The 23,531-nt window shown below is 43.6% G+C and overlaps 1 protein-coding gene across 2 annotated transcripts in view; it reads right to left on the minus strand.

Annotated features, from left to right (window-relative positions):
• Positions 1–8,926: 8,926 nt before the first annotated feature.
• Positions 8,927–23,531, minus strand: part of ntn2 (netrin 2) — a 44,254-nt gene continuing 29,649 nt past the window's right edge. For both annotated transcript variants that reach the window (XM_056366213.1, XM_056366212.1), the window contains exons 4-7: positions 19,974–20,123; positions 17,652–17,705; positions 13,156–13,230; positions 8,927–13,062 (exon numbers count right to left, since the gene is read on the minus strand). In XM_056366213.1, the coding sequence (XP_056222188.1) occupies positions 12,677–13,062; positions 13,156–13,230; positions 17,652–17,705; positions 19,974–20,123 (665 nt within the window). In that variant the 3' untranslated portion in view covers positions 8,927–12,676. The remainder of the gene's footprint in view (positions 13,063–13,155; positions 13,231–17,651; positions 17,706–19,973; positions 20,124–23,531) is intronic.

Genomic DNA, 23,531 nt, shown 5'->3' on the forward strand with positions numbered 1-23,531 from the left:
GGTTATTGTAGGGCTGGCGTTAGCCATATTGTAGCTCAACACCTTCTAATGACCGTCAGCCTATTGCAGCTCACTTTAGATGTGTAACGTGATACTGCTGTTCACACCACAAACCAACAGGTCTTCAGGGACTTTTCAAAAGGTGTCTTGTAATTGACTCCCACTGAATGGCAGCCTTAACTGACTGGCTGAGTAGTTAGAGTTGTTGAAAGATAAATAAGGAAGGAAGAGGAGTTCTGGTTGGAGAGTAAAACAGATTAGAGCTGCCAGAGGCCTATGGTGTTTCTGGCAGAAAACAAACTGATTTTGTTTTATGAAACCAAGTTTGGCTTATGCCATCTGCAAGCTCTGTGATTACAGTCTTGGCAATGTGTGAAGGTCAAGTACAATGTTTTAAACACTGAGAACACAAACAAAATCCTTCCTTCACCCTTTTGTGTTTTTCTTCATTTCCATTCTGTCTCATTTAGAATCCTAGTTTTTAATTTTATAATCGGATGGGGGGGGTTTCAGGAGTCTGTTGCATTCCTGCGAGCTTACGAAGCCATCTCACCTGGTTGTTATTATGCATGCTTTTTGTGTGGTATGGCTGCCCCACTCCCTCTTCCCCAATAACCCTCTCCTCACCTCAGCCTTGAAATAATAAACATTACTTTGTCATGGCACCCTGGCACATATAGCCCCCTGCCTCGCCCTGACCAGCAGACCTGAGAGCTTAGACCCCAAAGATAACGCTCATTTGTAGTTTTTTCATGCTGCAGCAGAGGGGATATAGTTGGATTCAAGAGTTAAGTGCTTCTTCATGACGCTACGTTCTGGTCTGCTGTGTTTTTGATTATGCGCAAAGCTGCTTCATCTCTCTTCGAAATGGCGTGCTTGTGTCAGTGGGCTATGTAAACACCTGAGCCTTCATATATGAGCATCAATGTTGACTTTTCAAAGTACAGGCATGAGAGCAAATATATATAGAACCTAAAGGTCAAGTGAGACTGTGCTGGTTGAAGGAGAAAGGCGAATTACGAATCACTAAACGAAACTTCCTCATTTTACCAAGAGAATGTAATGTGGGGAAATATTAAGAATACTGATGTCCTATAACCTGGTCTCCTTTTAGCAGACTTCAACCACATTAAAGTCTGTTGAAATCTTAAAAAAACAAAAAAAAAAAACACACAAGTTGCACATCTGGCTCTGTCACAATCACGATTTGACGGGGTTTTCCCTGCCCCCACCCTTATCTCAGGTTTCTGGGATAGTTGGGACAGGTGCACATTCAGGTGGAGCATAACTCAAAGATCCTCTCTATTGCTCCTCACTGACAGCCACATATCTTAGAATATCATTGCTCTTCCATTGTGTGTTGAGGTTTGCACACCTGCATTTCACCGCTTTTTCAAGTGTGAGGAGTCGATCTCTCTGCTCCTTTTGTTAGCAACTTCAAGGCAAATAATTAAATTGCTTAAGTTAGGCCAAATACTGAAGTTTTGACCAGATTGTATTGTGTATTGCTTCCCGTTTGCAAGCTTGAAGTTAAAGCTGAAGTTTAAAAGAAGAGAAGTTTTAGGTCTGGATATGCAGCCGGCAGTTATGAGTTTCTGGGCTATGGCACTGGTATGGATTGTTTTTCCAGTCATTCGTGTTTGCGTGATGAGGTACCTTTTCCTCCTTTCCCCAATGAGTACTTGAAAGTAACAATTTACCAACATGCTGCACAACTCCAAAGCATATCAACTTCTTGCCAAGCATGACTCTTTCATTATGTCTGTCAGGAGGAAAAGGAAATAGGAATGGATCATGCCAGGATGGCTCTTGCCTGTGTCTGCCCGTCTAGTATGTCATGCATGCTTTTTAGCCACTGGTGCTCTCAGTTGGTGTCGGTAATTCTGGCCTGAGGTTAGAGTGCCAAGGTAAATTGTGACGCTTTCTTATTTTGTGGCCTGGTCCTACCACTGGTTGTGTTGCCTTGGCCATAGCTTGGCTTCAGCCATTACCACTCAGGAAACAGGAGTAGAGGACAGGAAGTGTGGTTTCCTTTGGTTTTACAGCACCATGTCACCATGCACGGCTCTGCTAGCTGCTGAACTGTGACATACACTCATAGGAATTTGCTTTTATTAAAAATGACTGATTGCAGCCTCAAGGGTTTATTGTTAGCCTGTTTTGGTGTTTTGCAACTGCTTATGTTGCTATTCCTGAATAGTCATGTCACAGGGGGCAGTCTCTATATGCTTATTTTGCAGTTCAGAACACTTCATACAGTTTAACAGTCATTTTTTTTTTGCTGTCAGTTGTCGCCAAACCAGAGTCTGAATACAGAAAACAATACACAAATGAAGCCTCTATGCCATGAAAACCAGATCTTGTCCCATCACACTGGCCGAGGCGTTTTATTGGCTTGTGGGTGCGGCTGCCGATTGGCATCTGTCATCAGAGCATGCCCTCGCTCTACGCCAAGGTGAGTTTATTTGGTTTGATACGTGGTGTGCTGCCCATATTTTCACAGGTGCCTGTGTTGTTGAACCAAGAGCCTGATTCCTGCTTTCCCTGGCAGACACAAGGCCCTGGTTGTCCAGAACTTCCTCTAGTGGACGAGGGGGAGGAAGGGTGCCCTTCTACACTCTACCCTAGGAAGCATTCCCCTTAAAAATATCCTCTCTCCAAATCTCACCAGCCTATTTCCTTTTATTGATTATTTAGGATTATTTAGGATTGAATTTGTGAACATTATTTGTGTTAATGAGAACCATTATTTGGGATGGACTGATACCATCTCAATGATGCTGCTCTGGAGCGACACTGCACTCATTTAGTCAGATACAGCAGCACAGTTTGACACTGGTTTTTAATAGCTACCAAGTCTGCAAATGACATGATTTTATTGGGCCAGTGACTGATTGAATGTCAAACACACCATGGATGAAGTCCTTTGCTCTCTGACTATTTTTCATATTACATCAACATATTTAAGTGCAAATATCCATGGCAGAATTTGACTGGTTAGAAGAATAATGTTCCAAGAGCCGCCATTACCTGTGATGGGTTTCTGGCAGAACCTGGTCCTGGTGAGCAGCTGTGGCCAAGTTGCACCAGGCTCTTTACCACAGCAGAGCAGAGGCTTCGTGGGGGGAGCTGAGAGTAGGTTGCTGCCTGTGGGGAGCTTCACTGTTCTTTTTTATGACCTTGTGATACATGGGTTAGTTGGGGAGTGTCTGTCTCATGCTTGTTGATGTCAGCTTGGGGCCAGATGTAGATGATTTGTTGCCAGTATAACAGGGAAATGCTTCTAGGTGGAGCTTAATTCAACTCTGGTAAGAATGAAAATGCCATTAGCGCTTCAAATTAAGTGCTTTCTGGAACCTGAAAACCCCTCCACAGTCACCTTTCCTATGTAGGAATTGGAATGGCTGTGTCTGAAAACTGAAAAACTATTGGCATCTGTAACTATTTGGTACAGATGTTCATGGTGTCCAGAGGATATATCCTAATGACTTTGTACCCCTGATTTTTCCTCTAGCGCCACCATGAGTTTGACATTTGTAGTTTTGAGTGAAATGTCTCGACAATATTTGATGGATCGCTATGAATTTTGATAGTGGGTATTGACATTCAGGTCAGAATGAATTGTAGTAAATGGCAATCCTCCAACTATACTTGCAAAACTAATACCATTCCCATCAGCCTCAAGCATACATTGACACCTTTTGCCCTCGCTCATATTCGGACGACACGGCATACCCCTGCCTTAAAGAGTTAATGTGAAATTAAATGAAGTAGAGGCTTTGGGAGACAGTATACTGTTCTTCTTTATTTAATCTTGTTAGTTTACATGACTGTGCATGACTGCTTCATTACAAGAAGATGTGCCCTGAAGCTTATCTGAGCACCAGTTTTCCACTTGTCTGACATACAGACCACAATTCCCACTGGCATGGAAAGTGGATTTAGAAATTTATTAAAGAAAAAAGGGAGCAGCTTTTTCACTGGGTGGTTCTGTTGGCCCGCAGACATCAGAGCGTGACGACAAAGCCCCTAGTGGACTGTGGAGCCAGATGTCATCTCAGTCTGGACTCATCACTGTCTTAGTTATCTCTGGAGGGAAAGGCCCCTGTCTTCACAAAACCATCAAAACCACATAGGTCACTCTTTACACATTACATGGGCGGTCTTAACCGCTGCCCACTCTTCCCATCATGTCCCCATGCTGTCATGTGGTCTCTATTCTTCATGTCGTTCTCTAATCACTTTCCTTTCTTCTTTCAACCTCACTTTTTCTCTCTCTTACCCTACTTGCCCTCTCTTGTTTTGACCTCTCCCCCTCCTCTGACTCTGTCCGTCTTCACAGATAAGTAGGCATCCCTCACTTTTCACATAACATCACATGGTAGCAATCAGAGTGGGCTTTGGCAGACAAATTAGGGCAGTTAATGTAGACTGGAGATCAGTGCAGAGGCGGGGAAGCTGGTGCTAAATGCCAGCAGATGGGGCCTGAAGTGGATTGGCCCTGGCTAATGCAGTACAGTACAGTTTTGCCTGGGGTGTAGAGCTGAAAGAGGGCCTGAGCCTAGAGGATAGAGCAGCATTCTTGCTAAATCTATTTTTTTATGAGTGAGAAATGGAAGAGTCAGGAGCTTGGACAGATGCACAGAGAAAAGTTGACAAATTTTAAGCAGATTTCGATCCAGAAAGGAAGTGTAACTGGGTTTTGACTGGAAAAACTATTGAACCTTGACCTGGGACCTGGGACATATTGTCAGCACCATTCCTCCTTGGCTTTAGAGGGCAAAACATGTTTCTCTGTGTCCATTTGTAAAGGAACTTTGTATACAATACATTTTCCAACAAAATGAGTCAGATTTATTTTAAACACTGCCCCCTAGTTCACCACTGAATTATGCATATTTCATCAAATGTTTGGCTAAGACAACCAATGTAACTCAAAGCCAATTCCGCATGGATACTCCTCAAATGGCACATTTTCACCAATCAATCTGTCATCACTTGTGAAATATGAATGAATAATGCTCCCTGAAATCTTTTAATTCAGAACACATTGCTCCTGTAAAACGTGGGACTCATCATGTGCTGCTCTTTGATTATTTTCTCATGATTATTTTCCAGCTAATCTGGTTTGATGAAGTGTATGTCCTGTACAGGTGATTCATTGACCCTTTATATTGGATCTAACCAGTGAGCACAAGGTCTCTCTCCATCTGTCGTCCAGCCCAACCGAACCTCTTTTAAAAGAAGGATCTTTTTGACTTTCCTTTCTGCACAGACTTTGGCAAAATCAAAGCCAAGACACTCTGCATCCGATCTTTATCCCAAACCAAAATGCTTGCCCCAGGCTTGATCCTGAAGTAGCCCACCACGATCAGAGGGAGTAGCCGGGGCCAAACACAACACTGCAACATACTGAAAGTGTTTTTTATACATCTTTAAAAGTCTATGTGTGCATGTTTAAGTGAAAGTTTAATAATTACTCAGGCCTAAAGCCAGAATTGTAATTCTTGAAGCAAAGCTTTTAAAAGGTGGCGTAATAATTGAGACAACTCACATAGGGCTTATGTAGAATTTATCAGTGTAATTTCTATTTGTCCATCTGCACACAATCCGCTTTTTGTGATCACCTTAATACATGGGCAGCACACACACGCGCGCACACACACACACACACACACACACACACACACACACACACACACACATTCCTCTTATGTTACAGGCTTTGAAGAGGCAGACTCATCCCCATTTTCAACAGTACCCAATCAAACACAAAGCTGAGGGGCGGATTAGGAGAAGGCTTGTGCTGCAAAATGCTCCTATCAGGGACCACACTGGTTTTAAATTACCCCCTACTCCTCATTCATTTTCAATCACTCACTGGCCCAATAAAGTTTGTTTCTCCAATAAAAAAGACCAACAAAGGAACACTGAATCCCAGTTTTGTGCAACAGCAGTCCCTTACAATCCTTGACACTGTGTGTTTGTGTCTGGAATCACGGATGTGATTGGCCCATTTGTGGTTTAAAAGATTGGATGAGTTCAAAGTGAAAAGAAGACATTTCCTTTGCAGGAATGAAATATGCTTTATTTATTTATTTATTTTTTTGTTAAATGGAAAGATGGAGAGATTGAAGGATGACAGATGTGCGAGCAGAGGTGCGGTCATTGTCACGCATGTTGTCAGTTCTAGAGGGAGTGGTGTCTCTTTAGACGACAGCTGGTTTCACTCAGAGAAAAGACATGCAGCAGAGGGAGAGAGAGAGAGAGAGAGAGAAACAGATCAGACCTTCACCACTGAATATTTATGATCTTGGTGCACAAAGATTTCTCGCCACATTTTTTGCGGTTTTCAAGGGGGTTAGTACTTGGTGACCCACACACACTCTCAAACTCCTAGACAAGCATACATGAGTGTTCGCAGATACATTCAGAAATTCACACATGCATTCACTGTCTCTGAGGGGAGAGAGATGGGGGGGGTTATAAAAAAAAAGGGAAATAAAACAGAGATGATTAGAATGGAAAGTCGTGAATGTGGCAAAAAGTAAAAGTAGTACATTAGGAAAAAAAGATTTACGAAACAGACACACACACACACAACACACACAGATCCTATGCTGGAAAATGCCGTTGTTGAGCTTTGAAGCACGGTGGTAATGAGGCTCCATTTAAAGCCAATGAAGCCGCTTTGGCAGCTTATGAAAGCATGACTGGTAAGCCACCCCCCCTTGTCTGCCGCTGGGTGGTGTGTGTTTGTGTGGATGTGTGTGTGTGTGTGTGTGTGTGTGTGTATGTGTGTGTCAGATAGGAGGCGGAGGGGGTGGGGTGGGGGCGGTGGACAGTATTTGGCCGGATCCACTTTGCTCTTTTCCAGCACTTTAAACAGCAGCTCTCTCTCAGACCAGTCACTCTCACATTCCTGTTGGTTTCCTCAAAAACACCTGGAAAGTTACAGGGACATCAACTGATATAACTATGTCTTTATCAATTTCATTATGATCCACTGAGGGGCTTTCCAACCTACACACAGCACCTTACCAGTAAATACACATTTATCAAAGTGGAAAAGGGGGTAGACTGGTTGCTGATTTTGACATACTGGTGCAGAGGCATACTCCCAACCAAAACAGTGAGTAGCCTGTCTTCTATATATATATGCTATGATACATTTAGTGTGGAAGAAGAATGTTAAGGGATGGAAATGTGGCCTCCTGGCTTGAGACTTTGGGGATGGAAAGACTGGCCCAGGTTCAAAAGTTCACAACATGTGTGCCTAAAGATAGTGCCACGGGAGAGGACACGTACATGATGATCTGCTATCTGAAGATCATCACTTAAGAAAAATAGCTACACAGCCACATCTGAGAGAGGCAACTGTATTTACACTACTGTAAATCAATCATATGGAATATAGCTGGAATTTATACTTTGTGTTGGCACAGCCTTGAGCCTCCTCGACCACTACGGAGCAAAATGAAAAACCGAAATCCCTTAGGTGTTCCCTTTTAACTATCCCACCAATCAACCAAAGGACCACATTGTGTCAAGCCCGGAGCACAAACGCATAAAGAAAAGTTAACTGATGCTGTTAAAATAGTGTTATCTCTTGTTACACTTCACTAACTCTGGTAGCAGCCTGAACCTTCATGTCTCCCGGAGAGTTACGTTCTCATGAATTTCTCCATCCTAAAGTCTGAAAACTCAAGGGACAGCTAGACATACAGTTATGGTGGGAATGAGTGTCGAAACAAGCCAGGTGATATAGAGGAGTTCCTGCAGGGGGTTTGTCACACTTTGACATCGGTGACTGCTGTGTTGTGGCTATACTGACCACATTTTTTTTTACCTGCGTTTGAGGCCAGGGGCTTGGCTTCAGTAGGTTGACTGTGGGCTTGGGATTTCCCATGCCTGAGAACATCTTGAAGTGACAAAGGGCATCATTTGCCATTTGATTTCGTCCAATATCTCAATCCTGTCAGAAGCGGTGAAGGAGAAAGACAGAGAAACAGAGAAGGAGATGGAAAGAGACAGAGCCGGTACTCTGATGGCTCAAATACTCACAGATTTCAATCGGTCTTGCAATCATCATCAAGGGGAGTGGAATCTCACTTAGACTGAGCCCTGAGGTTGACTCAGTTCCTGTAGCTGAACCTCTCACAGGACCATAAATCTGGATTTCCACTGTCAATTTGGTTGTAGGCCATTTAAACTGTTTCGGTGTAATGGGAACTGGACAGCAATGGCAAGCTGATGGGAGGCCAGGATGTCTAGGATGGATGTGCTTGATGCAGAGACATATGTCATGCTGTGTGTGTGTGTGTGTGTGTGTGTGTGTGTGTGTGTGTGTGTGTGTGTGTGTGTGTTGTGTGTGTGTGTGTGTCCAGACAATCTCAGCAACCTCTATTCTCAAAGCCTTGATGGCCATGCCTGGGGAGAGTGATGATAAATGGTCGCTTTCCTGTAATTTACCTTCAGGAGGATGGATGGAGCTGGTCTGTTTGGTTAGAGGGTGGGAGAGGAGGAGAGAGGAGACTGTAGGTGAGAGGGGGGCAGGGGAGTGGGGGAAAGAGAGAGAGAGAGAGCGAGAGAGAGAGTAAGGAGTTTCCTGCTTTGGACCTGACTCTGGGGTTGGGTTTCCTCAGAGGTGAGGTACATATTCAAGTGTGTGTGCCTCACTGTTTATTTACTGAGCTTTAGCTCTTGCTCTGTTCATAGAGGAGAGGAGCCGATATACCCAGTAACCCCCCCCCCCCCCCCCCAAACCCCAGTCCAGTCCCTGTGAGTGGAAACACACCACAGCAGTGCCCACCGCATGTGAGCATACTTTCCAATAAGAAACACACACATATCAATTTGATATCATTTCCGCAGCTCAGGCTAATGACTGCTATTAGAGAGACAGATGATCAACACAACACACAGCTCATTAACTAATAATTTATTTTTTTATCATTTAGATTAAAAAGTCAGTGGTTCATTGCCTCAGAAGAAAATGTACAAGGAAGACTCTGATATAACAGAAGTGAAGAGCAGGGCTGAACTGAGGGAGGACTTTGCTCCCAAAGAAAGGTAGGAGGACAGTTTTTGTGAGTGAACCATTATTCCCAGGGCATTCATGTAACAGAAAGTGGTGGGTTGTTGTGTCAGTTCCCGTCTGTACCTCTATGGGGAAAGCAGAGGGTCCAATCAGCCCATGTCACATTTTTTTACTCGATTCTCCTCAAAGTCATTTACAATTGGGCGGCTGTTGTCTGGAAACAACATAAAACCAAAAGAAATACATTCTGTGTAATATCTGAACCACATCTTCTGGTCGTGATCACAAAAGCATATGTTTCTGGTTTCTACATCCATATAACTTCATCTGGTTTGTACATCCATACACGTGAGCCATCCCAGGCCAAGTGAGGCTTTACAAAAAGACAACATAAATGGCAGAGGCAGTTCAGTACATATTTACAACATTAAAAATGTGTCAAGACTTATTAAACAAGGCAAAGGTGTAGATGGAAGTGAAACAGAAAAAAAAACATGGGAATCAGACCAGGAAAATGTAAATGATAATTCTTTATCATAGATGCTCCCCTGAAAGCTTTGCCCTTCAGTTGAGAGCTCTCTCACCTCTCTGCTCGTTCAGTTCATGTGCATATCACTTGTTTACTCGGGGAGGTTAATTAGACACACACACCTGTGGATGCTATAAACGCTGCAAAGGGGGGAAACAAAGCAAAGCAGTTATGGCCTCAGTTCCACTGCCAAGCTGCCGGGCTTGTTAACGTAAAACAACAGGACGGCTCTCCCTATGAGGCTCACTAAATAGCTTTCACAAGAGTACGCTCCCACCCCCAAAACAACATCTGGCTCACTCTTACTTCTTATCTTTATTCCAACATTCAGGGTGGGCACTCAAGACAAGGAAACAGACGGCCAATAGGAAGTGAAGAACGCTTTTGTGCGTTTCCATGTGAAAGAAAGTCCAGATTCATTCAAGGACACTATATACTATACTCACTTCCTCCATGAGTGTGTTGGACGCTTTAGGAGTTGAACACCAGAGAGGCCTCGTGGGCACGTAATTTGACCATCCATCATAATGTGTCACGCCATACTCGCATACCAGGCCGAGGAGACTGGTGCTACTGACACCACCTGTCTGACAGGCCACCGTCGACAGCCAACACACAAATAATTGACTGTTTGGTTCTGCATTTTTTTGAAATTCCATTGGTGGGAATTGTGCCCTGGGCACAGAACTGTCAAAATTTCAACGCTTTTTTTTTTGGGTCCTTTTTTTTGCTTTTTTTTTTTGTCACACTCCAGAAATCATGGTGGGTGATAACTCGTTTTGGTTACGGGTTGTTTTTGGACTGGATTATTAACATGTCATCATAAGACAGACGATAAGCATGAAGTCCCACGTTCATTTGAACAAAATCTAACTCTGTTCATAGTCTCTAATAGCATCAACTGTCATGGCGTCCACATTCTTAGGCTTGGTGACAATATTTCATAAACACTTACAATCAGACCATACACTTGTGTGAGTGTGTTCTTCACAGTTTGACATACATTCTCGTAAGACGTGAAAACAAGAACTACAGTGCAGTACAGTACACCACTGAGGGGTTTTGGCAGCCTCGTTCTCTGCTGTCACTTATCTAAGACACTGAATACAAAACATGCAAGATGGGTTAAAAAAGAGAGCTTGAGGAGGGAGGTGGCTGACACAGAGAAGAGAGCAAAGGAGAGACACTTTTGGAGAAATGACAAACCAAACATACTGCTGCAACCAAAGGAGCGTAACCACTAGCTAGCATGACATGCCCGTCGGCACACTCACTGCTACGCTTGCTTGATGTGCCCCTCAAAACTGTGTGTTTATCTTGTACTCTATTTAAATAAATTGTAATGTGCTTTACAGGCAGATAAAAAGCTTGAGAGCCACCAGACGGGTCTCTCTGTGGTTTTCGTTGGTCCCGGCGTTCATAGTCTCTTAATTGAATTTAAAAACTGACTATGCTTATTTGGCACAGGATGACAGGGACTGCGTTTGGGTAAGCAAGTTGAGGAAGATGACTTGGGATGTTTTCCTTTGTATCTCAACGATCATATTGGTTTAGTTCTTGCTCTGCTAACTGTAAGGTTTGATGGACCAGCAAAAACCACAAACATGCAAACATAACAAAGCACATGAGGAATGAAATATGATCCTCTCATGTCATAATACAATCAGTGAGCAGTAAAAACTTTCCAGCCTCATTCATTTTGTCAAAATATACTAGAGGAAAACACGACCATGTTGTTTATCTGGCTTTGTTTTCTTTTTACTGCATGAAAAGGAACTTGCGTTTCAATCTCTTATATTGGCAAACAAAAGCCTGCCAGTCACTAGACACATCAGAAAAATGTTCAGACATTTAAAGACAAAGAAATGACAGTGGCCACACAGCAACATCTGGAAGGCCACTACCCAGCGGAAGACATTACCCATAAAGCAAAAAGTCTCCTTGGAAATATTGGTATTGTTCTGAAATTCCAGCCATTTGTCCACACCACTTAATCTTTCTTCCAGAAAAAGTGACAAGCAATGAGTCATGATGGTGATGCATGACTTTATAAACCACTCATGAGAGGGACTAGACGCACAGCTCTAGAGGCCTGGAATGTGACTCACACATGCCAGCAGGCTTTGTTCAGCATAAATGAAACAACAGTATACACAGTATCTGAAATAAGGATATGGATGAGATATGGATGGATGAGATAACAAATAACCACATGAAGAATATGAACTCTATTACGAGCAGTGGCATCAAATACTTGATATAAGAGCCTACACGATCAGTTTATTCTGTGAGGGCTGTCTGGTGGCAGCAGCAGTGGTGGTGAGACTGAGGTTTGCTGTGGAAAATGTCCCTGCAAAGGGAGCCCTTGGTTCCTCACAGGACAAGAGTTTTTTTTTTTGTTTTGTTTTGTTTTGTTTTTTTTCAGTTACTGTCTGTAGAAGTTACTGCAAAGACCTGGAGCAAGTAGGCCCATTTTAATGAAGATTTTAACAGCAAATGTTGAAAGGTTGTCAGGTGCACCAGCTTGAGCTGATCCAAGTTGAGTTTGTTTCAACAATGAAACGTGAGGAAGCCAAGCTGAAGGTGTGCAGCTCGTCTTGTTGCTGATATTAGTCAGTCTCTGAAGTGACAAACACTGTTGAATAAAATCCTCAGAAGTGAAGATGTGAAGTGTGAGCACTGCTAGTCTTATATGTGAGTACTGAAACAAAGTGGCAGGAGACAGTCTTGTCAGGAGGACGACACTGGGAGTCAGGGGATTGTAGTTGAGGGACGAGTGGACATTACCGCTGTCGTCGTTGAAGAAGGGAATGGCGTCTGCTTTTGTCTACACTTCATACCCTTTTTAATGGTCCCTTTTTAAGGCAAACCAATGGACAAAAAGACAAGTGACATAACAAAGACAAAACTTGAAAAATAAAAAGGAAAATAATTATACAATATACACAAAATGTGGTCCTTAAAACAGGGAGGGTACATGCAGTCTTTGTAATGCGCAGTGTTCCTGTGATGGGGAGGAGGAAGGATTCAGGGGAAGGAGGGGAGTTCACTGGGTCAGGGTTCATGAAGGTGGGTGATGGGGAGGGGGGATGGACGCTGCTTTCCCATCACGCTTTGCTGCACTTCCCCTTCTTCTCTTTGCGCTGGAACTTCCTCAGACGTCTCGTCCAAACGTCCCTCCACTGGATCACCAGGCTGTTCTTATCAGCCACCAGGCCCACACGCTCCGCTCCTGGACTGGTGGCTCCACCCCCGGGCCCGACCCCTGGACCCGCCCCCGTGCCCGTTCCACCGTCGCTGCCGCCCATCACCAAGAATCGTTTGCTCATCTGGATCTTGGGACATTTGCAGGCTAGGTCCTTCATGTGCACCCACAGGATGTTGTCGCCTCGCTTCAAAGGCTCGCCGCGGCTCTTGTACACAGACACCACACTAACAGAGAACTTGGCCCAGTCCCCCACCGTCTCCATGTCGAGAACGTTCACTTGGACCGCTGGGAAAACATTCATAAAAAAAAAAACACTCAGGTCAATACTCCCAATACTGTATACTTATTCATTATGATTTAGAAATTCTTCTCTCTTACCATAATCTTTCTTGCAATATTTCTTCATGTTGATCTTCAGGTTGCCCTTCACTGGTTTACAATAGGATTCACAATCTGCAAAAACAAGGACAACCAACATTTGTTCCTTTAATGCTGAGGCTGGAACTCTGGAGCTTTTTAACAACACTTACTGACACTCCAATTACACACATAATGGGACACTTACACACTTGAAATTTGAATCGTTGTTATACGCTTGTATTTTAAGACTATTTCACACCATTTCATAGTGTATTATGTGGTGCTCTTGTAGAACTTAAACACAGAGCAGTGCATCTGTAATGCAAAGTTGGTGTGACTTACTGGGAAGTGTTACGTACTGTGAAACCACCACTAAACAACTTAACAGCATCAACATAAATCACCATGTGTCTGTACCATGTTTCTGCACATGCAGGCTGAGGTTGTTATACAGTATATGAACACATGAACATGTATGTAATAAGCTTTGTCTTCTTTTTTGGTTTTTATTTGTAGGTGTATTATTTTATAACCTTGCAGTGAGTATGCCCAGTTTCACATTTATCCTCACAATAATATATATTCACTGACAGGGCCAAAGGCACAGTAGGGGAACTGGAGCAGGTTGGATAACGTTGAGCTTGGTTTGGTTTTTCTGTGCTAAAATACAACTTCTGAAAAATCGCACATCAAACCCCTGCAAGAGCCAGTGTTGGGAAGCAAGTGAAACATACCAGAAGAGTTAGTGTTCAGTTTGACATGTTTTCGGCTGTGTTGAGAAAAGACAGAGCGTTGTGGAAGCAGGTCATGGTTGGATGGATGTGAATAGGCCTTGGCTGCCAGCTTGACGACTGAGACCACACATTGGACCGATGACCTCCACTGACAATTCGTAGGTGGAGCTGCCAGTGATGAGGTGTTACAATTATGATTGCGACAGTTAAAATGGACCTCTCAGCTGAGTGATCAATCTCAGATCTCTTTTTGAGTGACTCTAAGACCAGCCTTGGTTCGGTTTATACTCGTCAAGTAACTACAAGCATCTATTTCAAGACGGCCTTTCTTCACACAGATTTGGGCCAAAAAGTGAGCCTGCTGCGCTGGAAACTATTCTGCCCTGAATTTCCCAGTCTAGGATTTGAAGCAATTACATCCTCTCCAGACTGTATGGCTCAAAGTTTACCTGCAACCTGGGTAAAAAATGACAATAACAATAACAGCTGAATTCATTTAAAACTAGATGTTGATACAAAATGACACTGACTGTGACAAATGACTATCATTCAGACGTAGAACCCTTTGGAAGGCAGGAGAGCACATGCATGTGATTATTTCTACCGGTTTGCTTCCTCATGATGGTGAAATATTTATTTTGTCATCTCAACATTAAAAAAAGCTTTCCGTCTCTGTGATCATGAAATATGTTTTCCATGAGCCGAGGGCAGAGGAAATGGGCAACAAAGAAGACACGCAAAATTAAATAGATTTTCAAAAACAGATGAAAGTGCTCATCTATGACAAGAATCCTTGATAAAATTTAAAGCATTGCATTGTGTTTTGAAATCGTCCTCATGGTAACTGCTACTGCTCAGAGCCGCTGTTGATCATTAGTGAGGCTCTACTGTACTTGACTGGATTCCACTGGATTTTATGAACTGTGCAATTTTGGATCCACTTATTTCAATTACGAAACTATGAGAAGGAGACACAGTCAAGAAAAAACTATGAAACTGATGGAGTGAAATTGTAAGGAATGCCATGAAGGTCGTTTTCCAATATAGTTTTACTCTGTTTTAGTCAGGGGACACGAGAAGCTGACCATGCTGCCCGCTTGGAATGTCAGGGCGTGAAACTGAAAAACCACATGCTGGTAACTGGACTGGTATCTGCGGTCAGGCCTCTCATTGCCTTCAAAAGGAAAACCATTCAGTCACTTTGCTTTCCAAAGCAAACCAAATAAATTGCTGGACATGAAACATCCCAATTATATATAAAAAAAAAAAAAAAAAAAAAAAATGGTCGTGAGAGAGAGAAATTAAGCGTTCTGGGTTGCATGAGAGTAGGGGTGTTGCATCGTTCATTTTTTGGGGAAGGACGGATGGAGCAGTGGAATGAGTGCAGGAGGACGAAACAGGGGTCCAAGGAGCCCATAAAAATGTCCAGGAGGCTTGGCTGTATATCAGAGCACTGGAGATTTTATTAGCGAGAGAGAGGAGAGAAGAGAAAAGAAAGAAAGGGAGAAAGAGAGCGAGAGCAGACGGCAGCTTCCAATAACCTCGAGACAGGGTGACGTTAAAATAACGATGAGTGGAGGTGTAGATGTGGACGGGTGAGGAGGTGTGCGTGTGGATGGATGCGAGTGTGTGTGTGTGTGTGTATTGTACATTATTCACTTTAAATAAATGATGTTAAATATCATAGCTCGCTAAAGGTCTTTTTCATTATAAGTGAGCGTGTGGTTTCATGTGCAGATCATTATCATGTAAGTGTGCATGCAACTGTGACAGGCATGCATTTGTATGAGATGTGTATGGATTTCATTAGATCACTGCCAGTGTGTGTGTGTGTGTGCGTGTGTGTGTGCGTGTGTGTGTGTGCGCGGTATACAGTGGCTGGCCTGGAGGTATCAGTGGTGAAACGCTGTGTGTGTGTTTTCAGTGTGTGTTTTCCCATGAACAGTCACTTACTGCTGGCTGTTCACCTGGAAAAGTTCTCGGTGAATCGGCCACTGACCCAGAAGACCGGCCCTCTGAAACCACGCACAATTGGCTCCAGGGCTCTCGATGCCCTCGTTCCCCTGAGCCCTTTTCACTGTGCCATGACAAGGACAAATTGCATCCACCGCCCCTTACACAAAAACATTTCGGGGCCTTAGGTTTCTGATGGTGACGCTCGTTCTATGGTAGTGTAGGAAGGAGAAAGATGGGGGGAAATGCTCTGGTCTGTTTAGTAAAGCCTGAGGTGACTTGGCGATCAACGACTCTTGTGTTCTTAGACCCTGTAACATTTTCCCAGGGAAGTATTAAACACAAGAATGGGTTGGACTGTGCATTTTTGTTTTTTGCCTTTTTTTTCCAAAAAAGACTCAAAGGCCCGAGTAATGAGAGGAAAATAGAGGAAACAGAATGAGAAGAAGTCACAAATGAGGAAAGAATCTGCATACACAAGAAAATTATGAGTATCACTTAATCTTTTAGGAATAGCCAATTAAGACATTCTGTTATAGCTACATGTTTTGGAAACACTGTACTAACACTACTATAATGTAGTTTAGTGCAGGTATAAGGGCATTTTAAAGGGCTTTATGAGCTACAGCATTTATTACCTCTCCATTTAAGACATTTCATATTAGTGCAACTGTGCTTTACAATATTGTCATTCATGATCTGTTTACAGAAGCGTCCACAAGAGGAGTCATTAACAAATTTGATTCTGGAGCTAGCGGCTGGTTAGCTTAGCAGCTAGCCTGGCTCTGTCCAAAGCTAACAGAATCTATCTACAGGCACCTCTAATGCTCACTACATTTGATGTTATATCTCGTTTGTTTAATCTGTACAGTGACAAGATGTGGTTTTATGTGGTGGACTATTTCTTGGCCTATATCTGTTTTCAGGCTTTGTGCTGAGCCAACCAATTAGCTTAGCTTAGCTATATTCACCGTACAGCCATAAGAGTTGTATCAATCTTCTCATCTAACTGCCAGAAAGCAAATAATGTAAACCCATTTGTTAAATTTTATACCATTAGATTTTTTTCTGCAGTGTTCATTGACTGTGTGACTAAGTTTGACCATCAACTTACCCCAAACTATCAGCCATTATAAACATTTTTAATGCTCAAATTGTACTGTAAATCAAAAGTCTAATTTACAGTGAGCTTTCTGCCAAATTTGTAGATATAAAAACAATAAAACTCTATGCTTTGAATAGTGCAGTAAAGTAGGAGGGAATAAGTTGGGGATTAATCTGCAGCCTGAGTGATGATAAATGTTATAAACCTACTAATGAATCAACATTTCCAATTCAACACCGCCATTCAAATCAAACAGCCGCAGAATGAAAAATAAGGGCAGGGTAATTGACCGGAGCCTAAATTGGAGAGTTAGAGGGAGAGACTGAACAAATTTCCCCCAGTCACTTGCCAGCACTCTTTTCACGCCTCAAAACTCTCCCCTTCACTATATCTCCCAGCTAAACTGTAACTAATCACCTCTGCTGCCTATCTCCTGGCCTTGGCTTTAAGCTACAGCTATACTTTGAGCACAGCGAGGCTCCACTAACTTGAGGCTAGCAGGGAAACTGTGCCAAGGACACAGGTTTTTAAGACAATGGAAAAATTCTGCTGGCCCCAGTGCACTCGTTCTCTTTGCAGAACTTCAAAAGAGGGGGACCCACCCTCCATTAATATTTATTCCACACCTTAAAACTCAAGTCCAGAAATATTAAAAAAGATGTTTTTGTTCCTCTCATAAAGCAATGGTGCTTATGGGTGAGGTTCAGAGATCGTATACTAACCTGCTGGTTCCTCCGTGCTGCTCACCACAGCTGTGGGGTTGACCACTGGGATTTCTGAAACACACACAAGAAATACAAAAATTATTTCACTGGTTAAATGTAAATCCATACCTTTCAAGTACGGCCTAAGTGATTCGGCTGTGTTCCTGCCAAGAGTGCATGTGTGGTCAAAGAAATGAAGTGTGTCTGAATTCATTAAAAGTACTCAATTCAAAGACTGCTTATATTTGTGTATTAACATACCCACAACAAAATACAGAGGGTAAGCTTAGTATGGAGGAGAAGTAGGCCAATAAGAAAAAATACCAGGGTTGTCAGATGGTAGGTTTGGATTGTGACATGTCAAGTACGCACATGAAAACATATGGAGCATTGCAGACAGACATGCTAGATAAACACTGACAGAGTGACAGGGATACTTATTGGTGGTGAGAGGGAAGGCAGGCTCGAATAAATCATATGTTCCACGGACTAATGTGGTGGTTTCACTGTTTTTTTGGAGGAATACATTGAAAGATCCTGAGACGGTGTAAGTGTCAGACTGAGTAGATGCACCACAAACACGCGAGGCGTAAACAATCCAGTTTAGATAAGTTGATCCAGTCAAAGTTGGCACACTTGATACATCTGAGACAGAAGTTGATTCTTTTGAGGCCCACTGATTGAAATGGAAAGGTGGCTGCACTAGATTAGTCTCGTCCTCCCATAACAGATGCTAGGTTAACACTGCTGTGTAATCTCCATGCAAGCATGTATAGACAGATGGACAGATGGCAAGGGGGCAATTTTGGTTGGATCGTCTTAAGACAGATGCAGCCCTCCCTCGCTGTGCCCGCTGGCTACACTAAAAAGTGCCTCATGGAATTCCTCCAGGACTGCTCTTCTAATCGTATGCAACTTTCCAATACAAATGCTAATGCTAACAACAGGCCCTCTGCTTTTACCGTAAACAGAGTCACTGGAACGCCGGCTTAGCATCCACCCAGAGGATCTGCTTTTGATTGGATTTGGAGATTGAGGGTTTGAATCAAGCGAGTGGGAGTGTGTTGGCAGGAGGTGGGAGGGGTTCTTGGAAAGCTGTTTTGAGGCAAAAGCAGCAGTTGTCTCTCTGAAATTATGGACACCCCGCCAAGAAAAACAAACAAGGGCACGGAGCTTTGTGAAGGCAGGCGCAGCTGCTAGAAGCCAGTCTGAGTCCGTGTGCCCTGATGGCCACATCTTGTGAAGACAGACAGATGATGAAAGGATCATTCAGATGAGGGTTCCTGCCATCATACTAATTGGCTGCTTAATTGTCTTGTCTTCTGTCTTGGGGTCCAGGAGCCTCAGTAGGCAGTCGGCTCTGATGAGGCCATATTGACACACACACACAGTTGTCATTAACGCTAGTCGTAATGGATCCAAATGTGCGCATGTACTTAAAAGCACATACACAGTTTATCTTGTTCTCACTGGATGGTTCAGCAGCATTCAAATGAGTGGGGTCTGCCATCCGTGACCACAGTTGTTTTCTCCTTCTCGCACGTCCGCCATCTGCTCCGGAGCTGCATGTGAGAGAAACAACATGGCACCATGTGGCACAGTGTGGCAGAGCTCGGTGCGGCACTGGGCGGCACGGCACGGCTCGCTTTGGTGGAGGTTGAGTGTTGAGTTGAGTGTGTGCGCACATTGTGCTTGTACCGCCTGGCACACAGTGTGGTGGAAAGTTGCCCTCTATTACGCATGCCTGCATGTGCCGGGGCACTGGCAAATTTCATGACCCACACGCGCACACACACACACACACACACACACATGCTTGTCACAGGAAATTAAAAACCTGTGTAGTCGGCATGCAAACTACAGCAACTAGAGACTCGCATATCACACACTGTCGACAGCAAGTGGAACAGCTATAACAAAGTCTTGGGTTCTCTATCAGCTCTCCACTGACTTGCACCAAAAAACTAAATTGTGAATCTATATCAGTCCTCTGTTTATAAAAAAACAAAACAAAACAAAAAAAAACAAAAAAACTTTTTAGTCACATCTCCACCTCGCTCTCACACATTTCTCTGTCCCTTTAACAAATGTCGCTGTTCAGTTTATCCCTACTTTACATCTGGGTCCTTGTTTGTGCACATTATGGGTGTTCTCGATGGAATTATTGCATTGCATGCATTGCATGATAAAAAGACCAAGCTGTGGGGGGGGTTAAGTTATCAGTGTGATATGCATTAACTGGCAGGTGTGTGTGTGTGTGTGTGTGTGTGTGTGTGTGTGTGTGTGTGTGTGTGTGTGTGTGTGTGTGTGTGTGTGTGTGTGTCTGTTTGAGTCGCTCACTGATGCAGGGGGCCACAGGTGAGCGGCTCTGCTGGTAGCCCTTGGCGCAGCGGTTGCAGGTTATGCCGGTGACACCGTCCTTGCAGGGGCACTGGCCTGTGGTCTGGTTGCACGTCTTGCCTGCTGCGCCCACAGGGTGGCAGTCACAGGCTGGGGTGGGGGAGGTGGGGAAGAGAGAAAGCATATTCAATATATTAATTTATTAATCTTGATGACATACACAAGACAGCAGCTTATTGCCTGGATTTCACAGTTTTGGCAGGATAGCCAGGGAAAGCTTGTAATCTTCTGTTTTTTCCTGCAGACAACAGATCTGCACTAAGACTGAATGTTTGGCCCAGGACTTCAATCTCCCAGAGTGAGGCAGCTCTTTTTCTCTCTGCCTCTGTGCATGGGATTCCCTGAATATTGCAAAGCAGAAACACTGAGTATGTGTACGTGTTTGCGTGAAAGACTGATTCAGTGAGTGAAGGAAAGCAGAGGACAGCAGGGGCCAGGTAAAACAACAGAGAGATGGACAGGTGAATGGGGTGATGCATGTCATGCATCATAGTCAGGAGACCCAAGAAAAGCAAACTGTGCCGTCCTCTCTCCTCTCTGTTCGTTTCCGCTCTCCTAATGCCGTGTGCGCTCTGGTGCCTGCCTGGTGACACACGCTCTGCTGTTTCATCACTTCCCGAAAGTTCAGTCGATGCCCAGCAAATGCCAACAGCAACAAGCAACGCTCCGGTCACCTCGCTCTGGCAAAACTTTTATGAGTTTTTCTGGTTCTAGGCGATTTATTCAAGCCACCTTAAGCAACATGAGGCTTTTTTTTTTTTTTTTTCTTCTTCAAGAGCTGTTAAATACGAGAGCTGGCGTGTTGGTATGAGACCCTCTGACAACTTTACAAGATGTTAGAGAGGATGAGAGGGAGAGGAGGAAAGCAACATATCGGAGAGTGAGAACTGAGGGAGAGGATGAGACGGGAAGAGAGAGAGAGTGAGAGACACAGCGCTTCAGTTTAGTCCAAACAGAGCCTCTGGTGTGCTCAACAGCATAAACAACAGTGAATCTAACCAAACTGTGGACACTCTGACGCTACTAGAAAACAGACATTTGTTCTTAAAGTAATAAACACATACTTAACATTTCACAGCAAGCCAGCCAGACAAACACATCAGTGACATAAAAACAAATGCAAGACTTTAAAAACTTCTTGAGCAGTCCTCAGGAGTGACTGGCTTTCACCTCGACATTCCCTGTCCAGAATACAACAAGTCAGAGTAACGTCAAGTATCCTTTCCTATCTACTATCTACCTACTGACATGCTGCCAATGATACAGAAAACAACTGTGAAATTTAAGGTGAACCTTCTGCCTTTTCCCCTTATTTTTAATCTAATTCTTTGGAAAGCAGGCACAGCCAAGTGCAAAATTACTAAAGCAAACTTTAAGTGACTCGACTGTAACACGATAGCTGTAATTGTCCAAGCTTATCAAGAAAAGACAAGAAAGGCCAAAATTACACTTCAGGAGGGAAAAACCCTGTAACCCAACAGTTTGTTACAGGGTTTGCCAGAGAAAGGCAGCTGCTAACACGCCACAGTTTCTTCCCACCACTTGTCGGAACTGTGAATGTGTTTATTTGTGCTGGACATTTTTTAGCTGCTACAACAGAAAAAAGCCAGAGGACCCTACCACCTGTCGACTGGGCGAAGGGAGGGTTTAAACGCCCAGATCTGACCTAAGAGTGATCGTATGTGTCTGGCGGTGGGGTGGGGAGGGATTAACTGCCGCTAAGATCTTCAGAAACATGTTTGCCTTTTTCCGGCAAAGCCCCTCGGCCCACAGGTGTGGCTGCACTCTGTTTGAAGCTGGGCACAGAGATTTAAATCTGATGCTTTCACGTGTGAAATCCTCGCCATTTCAGTCACGCAGGCCCAACCAGGAAACTCAAGCTTTAAAGACGCTTGGTAAGAGTTTGTGACTGACTTGAGGGAAGCCACATCTGCATATGGCAGGGTAAGCTGGATGCCAGAGGTCAAGTCAACAAAGGTCTCCGGACTGTCTGTTGCTCTGTGCCAACCATGTAACGTATATCCTCACCTCCACACCCCCACCCTCATTCATCAGCCAGAGCTAGACCTCCTGCCACTGTTCCCAGGTGCTACAGTGTCTATGGACCATTTGTGAATTTCTGGCATTCCTGGAGTTTGTGTCCTTAGGCGTGCTAATGAAACCCAGCTGATTAGAGCACTGACACACTGATAGTAAACCCTGATCTATAGATTTGCTGTTGATAATGAAGTCATTGTTTTGACCTCAACCTGACTTCAACTGAAAAGCAAACAAGCTAGTTTTAACAAAATTAAATAATCCTACGCTGATTTGATTTTAGGGTTTAATTACTCTTGTTTGTGAGATGGTGTGTCCAGCGTCAAAGCACATCTGGGATAAACCCCCTGTTATTTGATCTGTCTGACACAAGTCTGGTGTTGGTGTTTCGTGCCTGTCAAGACATGTGGTACAGCGGGAGGAACGACAAGCCATTGTTTCCCGGCTGATCTCTGAACAGCACAGACGATCAACCGGATCCAGTCTATATGAACAAGATGTGAGTAATGGATGATGTTCTCGCTTCTCTTCTAAACTGTCATAGGCTGTTAAGACCTCCGAGTTTACTGTCAATGACCATATTGTTCAGTAAACATCCAGCAAACACCAGATCTGAATGGGCTGTGAGGGGCAGGAGGGGGTGGGGGGTGGTTGTTTTATGTGCAAGGGCTCGGGCCAGTTAAGAAGCAGTAAAAACGTCCTCAGATGTTGATGACTTTTCAAGCCTGTGCGACTGCAGACGTGACAGGCACCGTGTTGGGATTTGTAGTCCTTTGACAGGCGTTTGCTTAGTTTAACTGATTCATGTTCTTTGTGTGTGCGTGTGTGCGCGCGCGCGTGTGTGTGTGTGTATGGTCTAAGTACTTGCAAGGACTGCTCTTTGTCTGCAGTTGTTTGGCAGCTGCCACATTTGGAGAAGAGGGTGTTATTTGTACTGTTAGTTGGAAATATGCTTTTTTAACACTCAGTTCTGTTCTGCTGGCTGGTTCATTGTGAAAATAAATGTAAGTGTTAAAATGTGCACATTTTACTGGATGAGTTCATTTAGCATTATTTCAGCATTTGAATTAATAATGCTTTGTTGAAGGACTGATAACTGACAAAAAAAGCAGCTCCACACTGTTAATCTCAGAGTTAAATCTTGATTGTGTGCCTTTACTCGGCCAAGTTCAAGGGTCCTGGCTAAACTTGATACTAATGATACAAAAGTGGTGTAGCATCAGATTTTCATGCTGCTACAGGCAAAGTACGCTATTATTCGCCTAAAATTACCTTAGTAAATTAGTTTGCAGTGTATTCTGACAGCAAATATCCTCTCTGCTGCAAAAATGACAATATTTGAGACATGAAGTCAATATGGTTTATATTGGCTGGCGTTGCTTCACGTAGGCTATGGCCTCATTATTAATGCCTTTTATCAATGTTCCTTGTGGTCAATGGATACCAGCAGTACGACTTGGA

The sequence above is a fragment of the Seriola aureovittata genome, chromosome 21 (genome assembly GCF_021018895.1).
Source record: "Seriola aureovittata isolate HTS-2021-v1 ecotype China chromosome 21, ASM2101889v1, whole genome shotgun sequence".
Classification (NCBI taxonomy): domain Eukaryota; kingdom Metazoa; phylum Chordata; class Actinopteri; order Carangiformes; family Carangidae; genus Seriola; species Seriola aureovittata.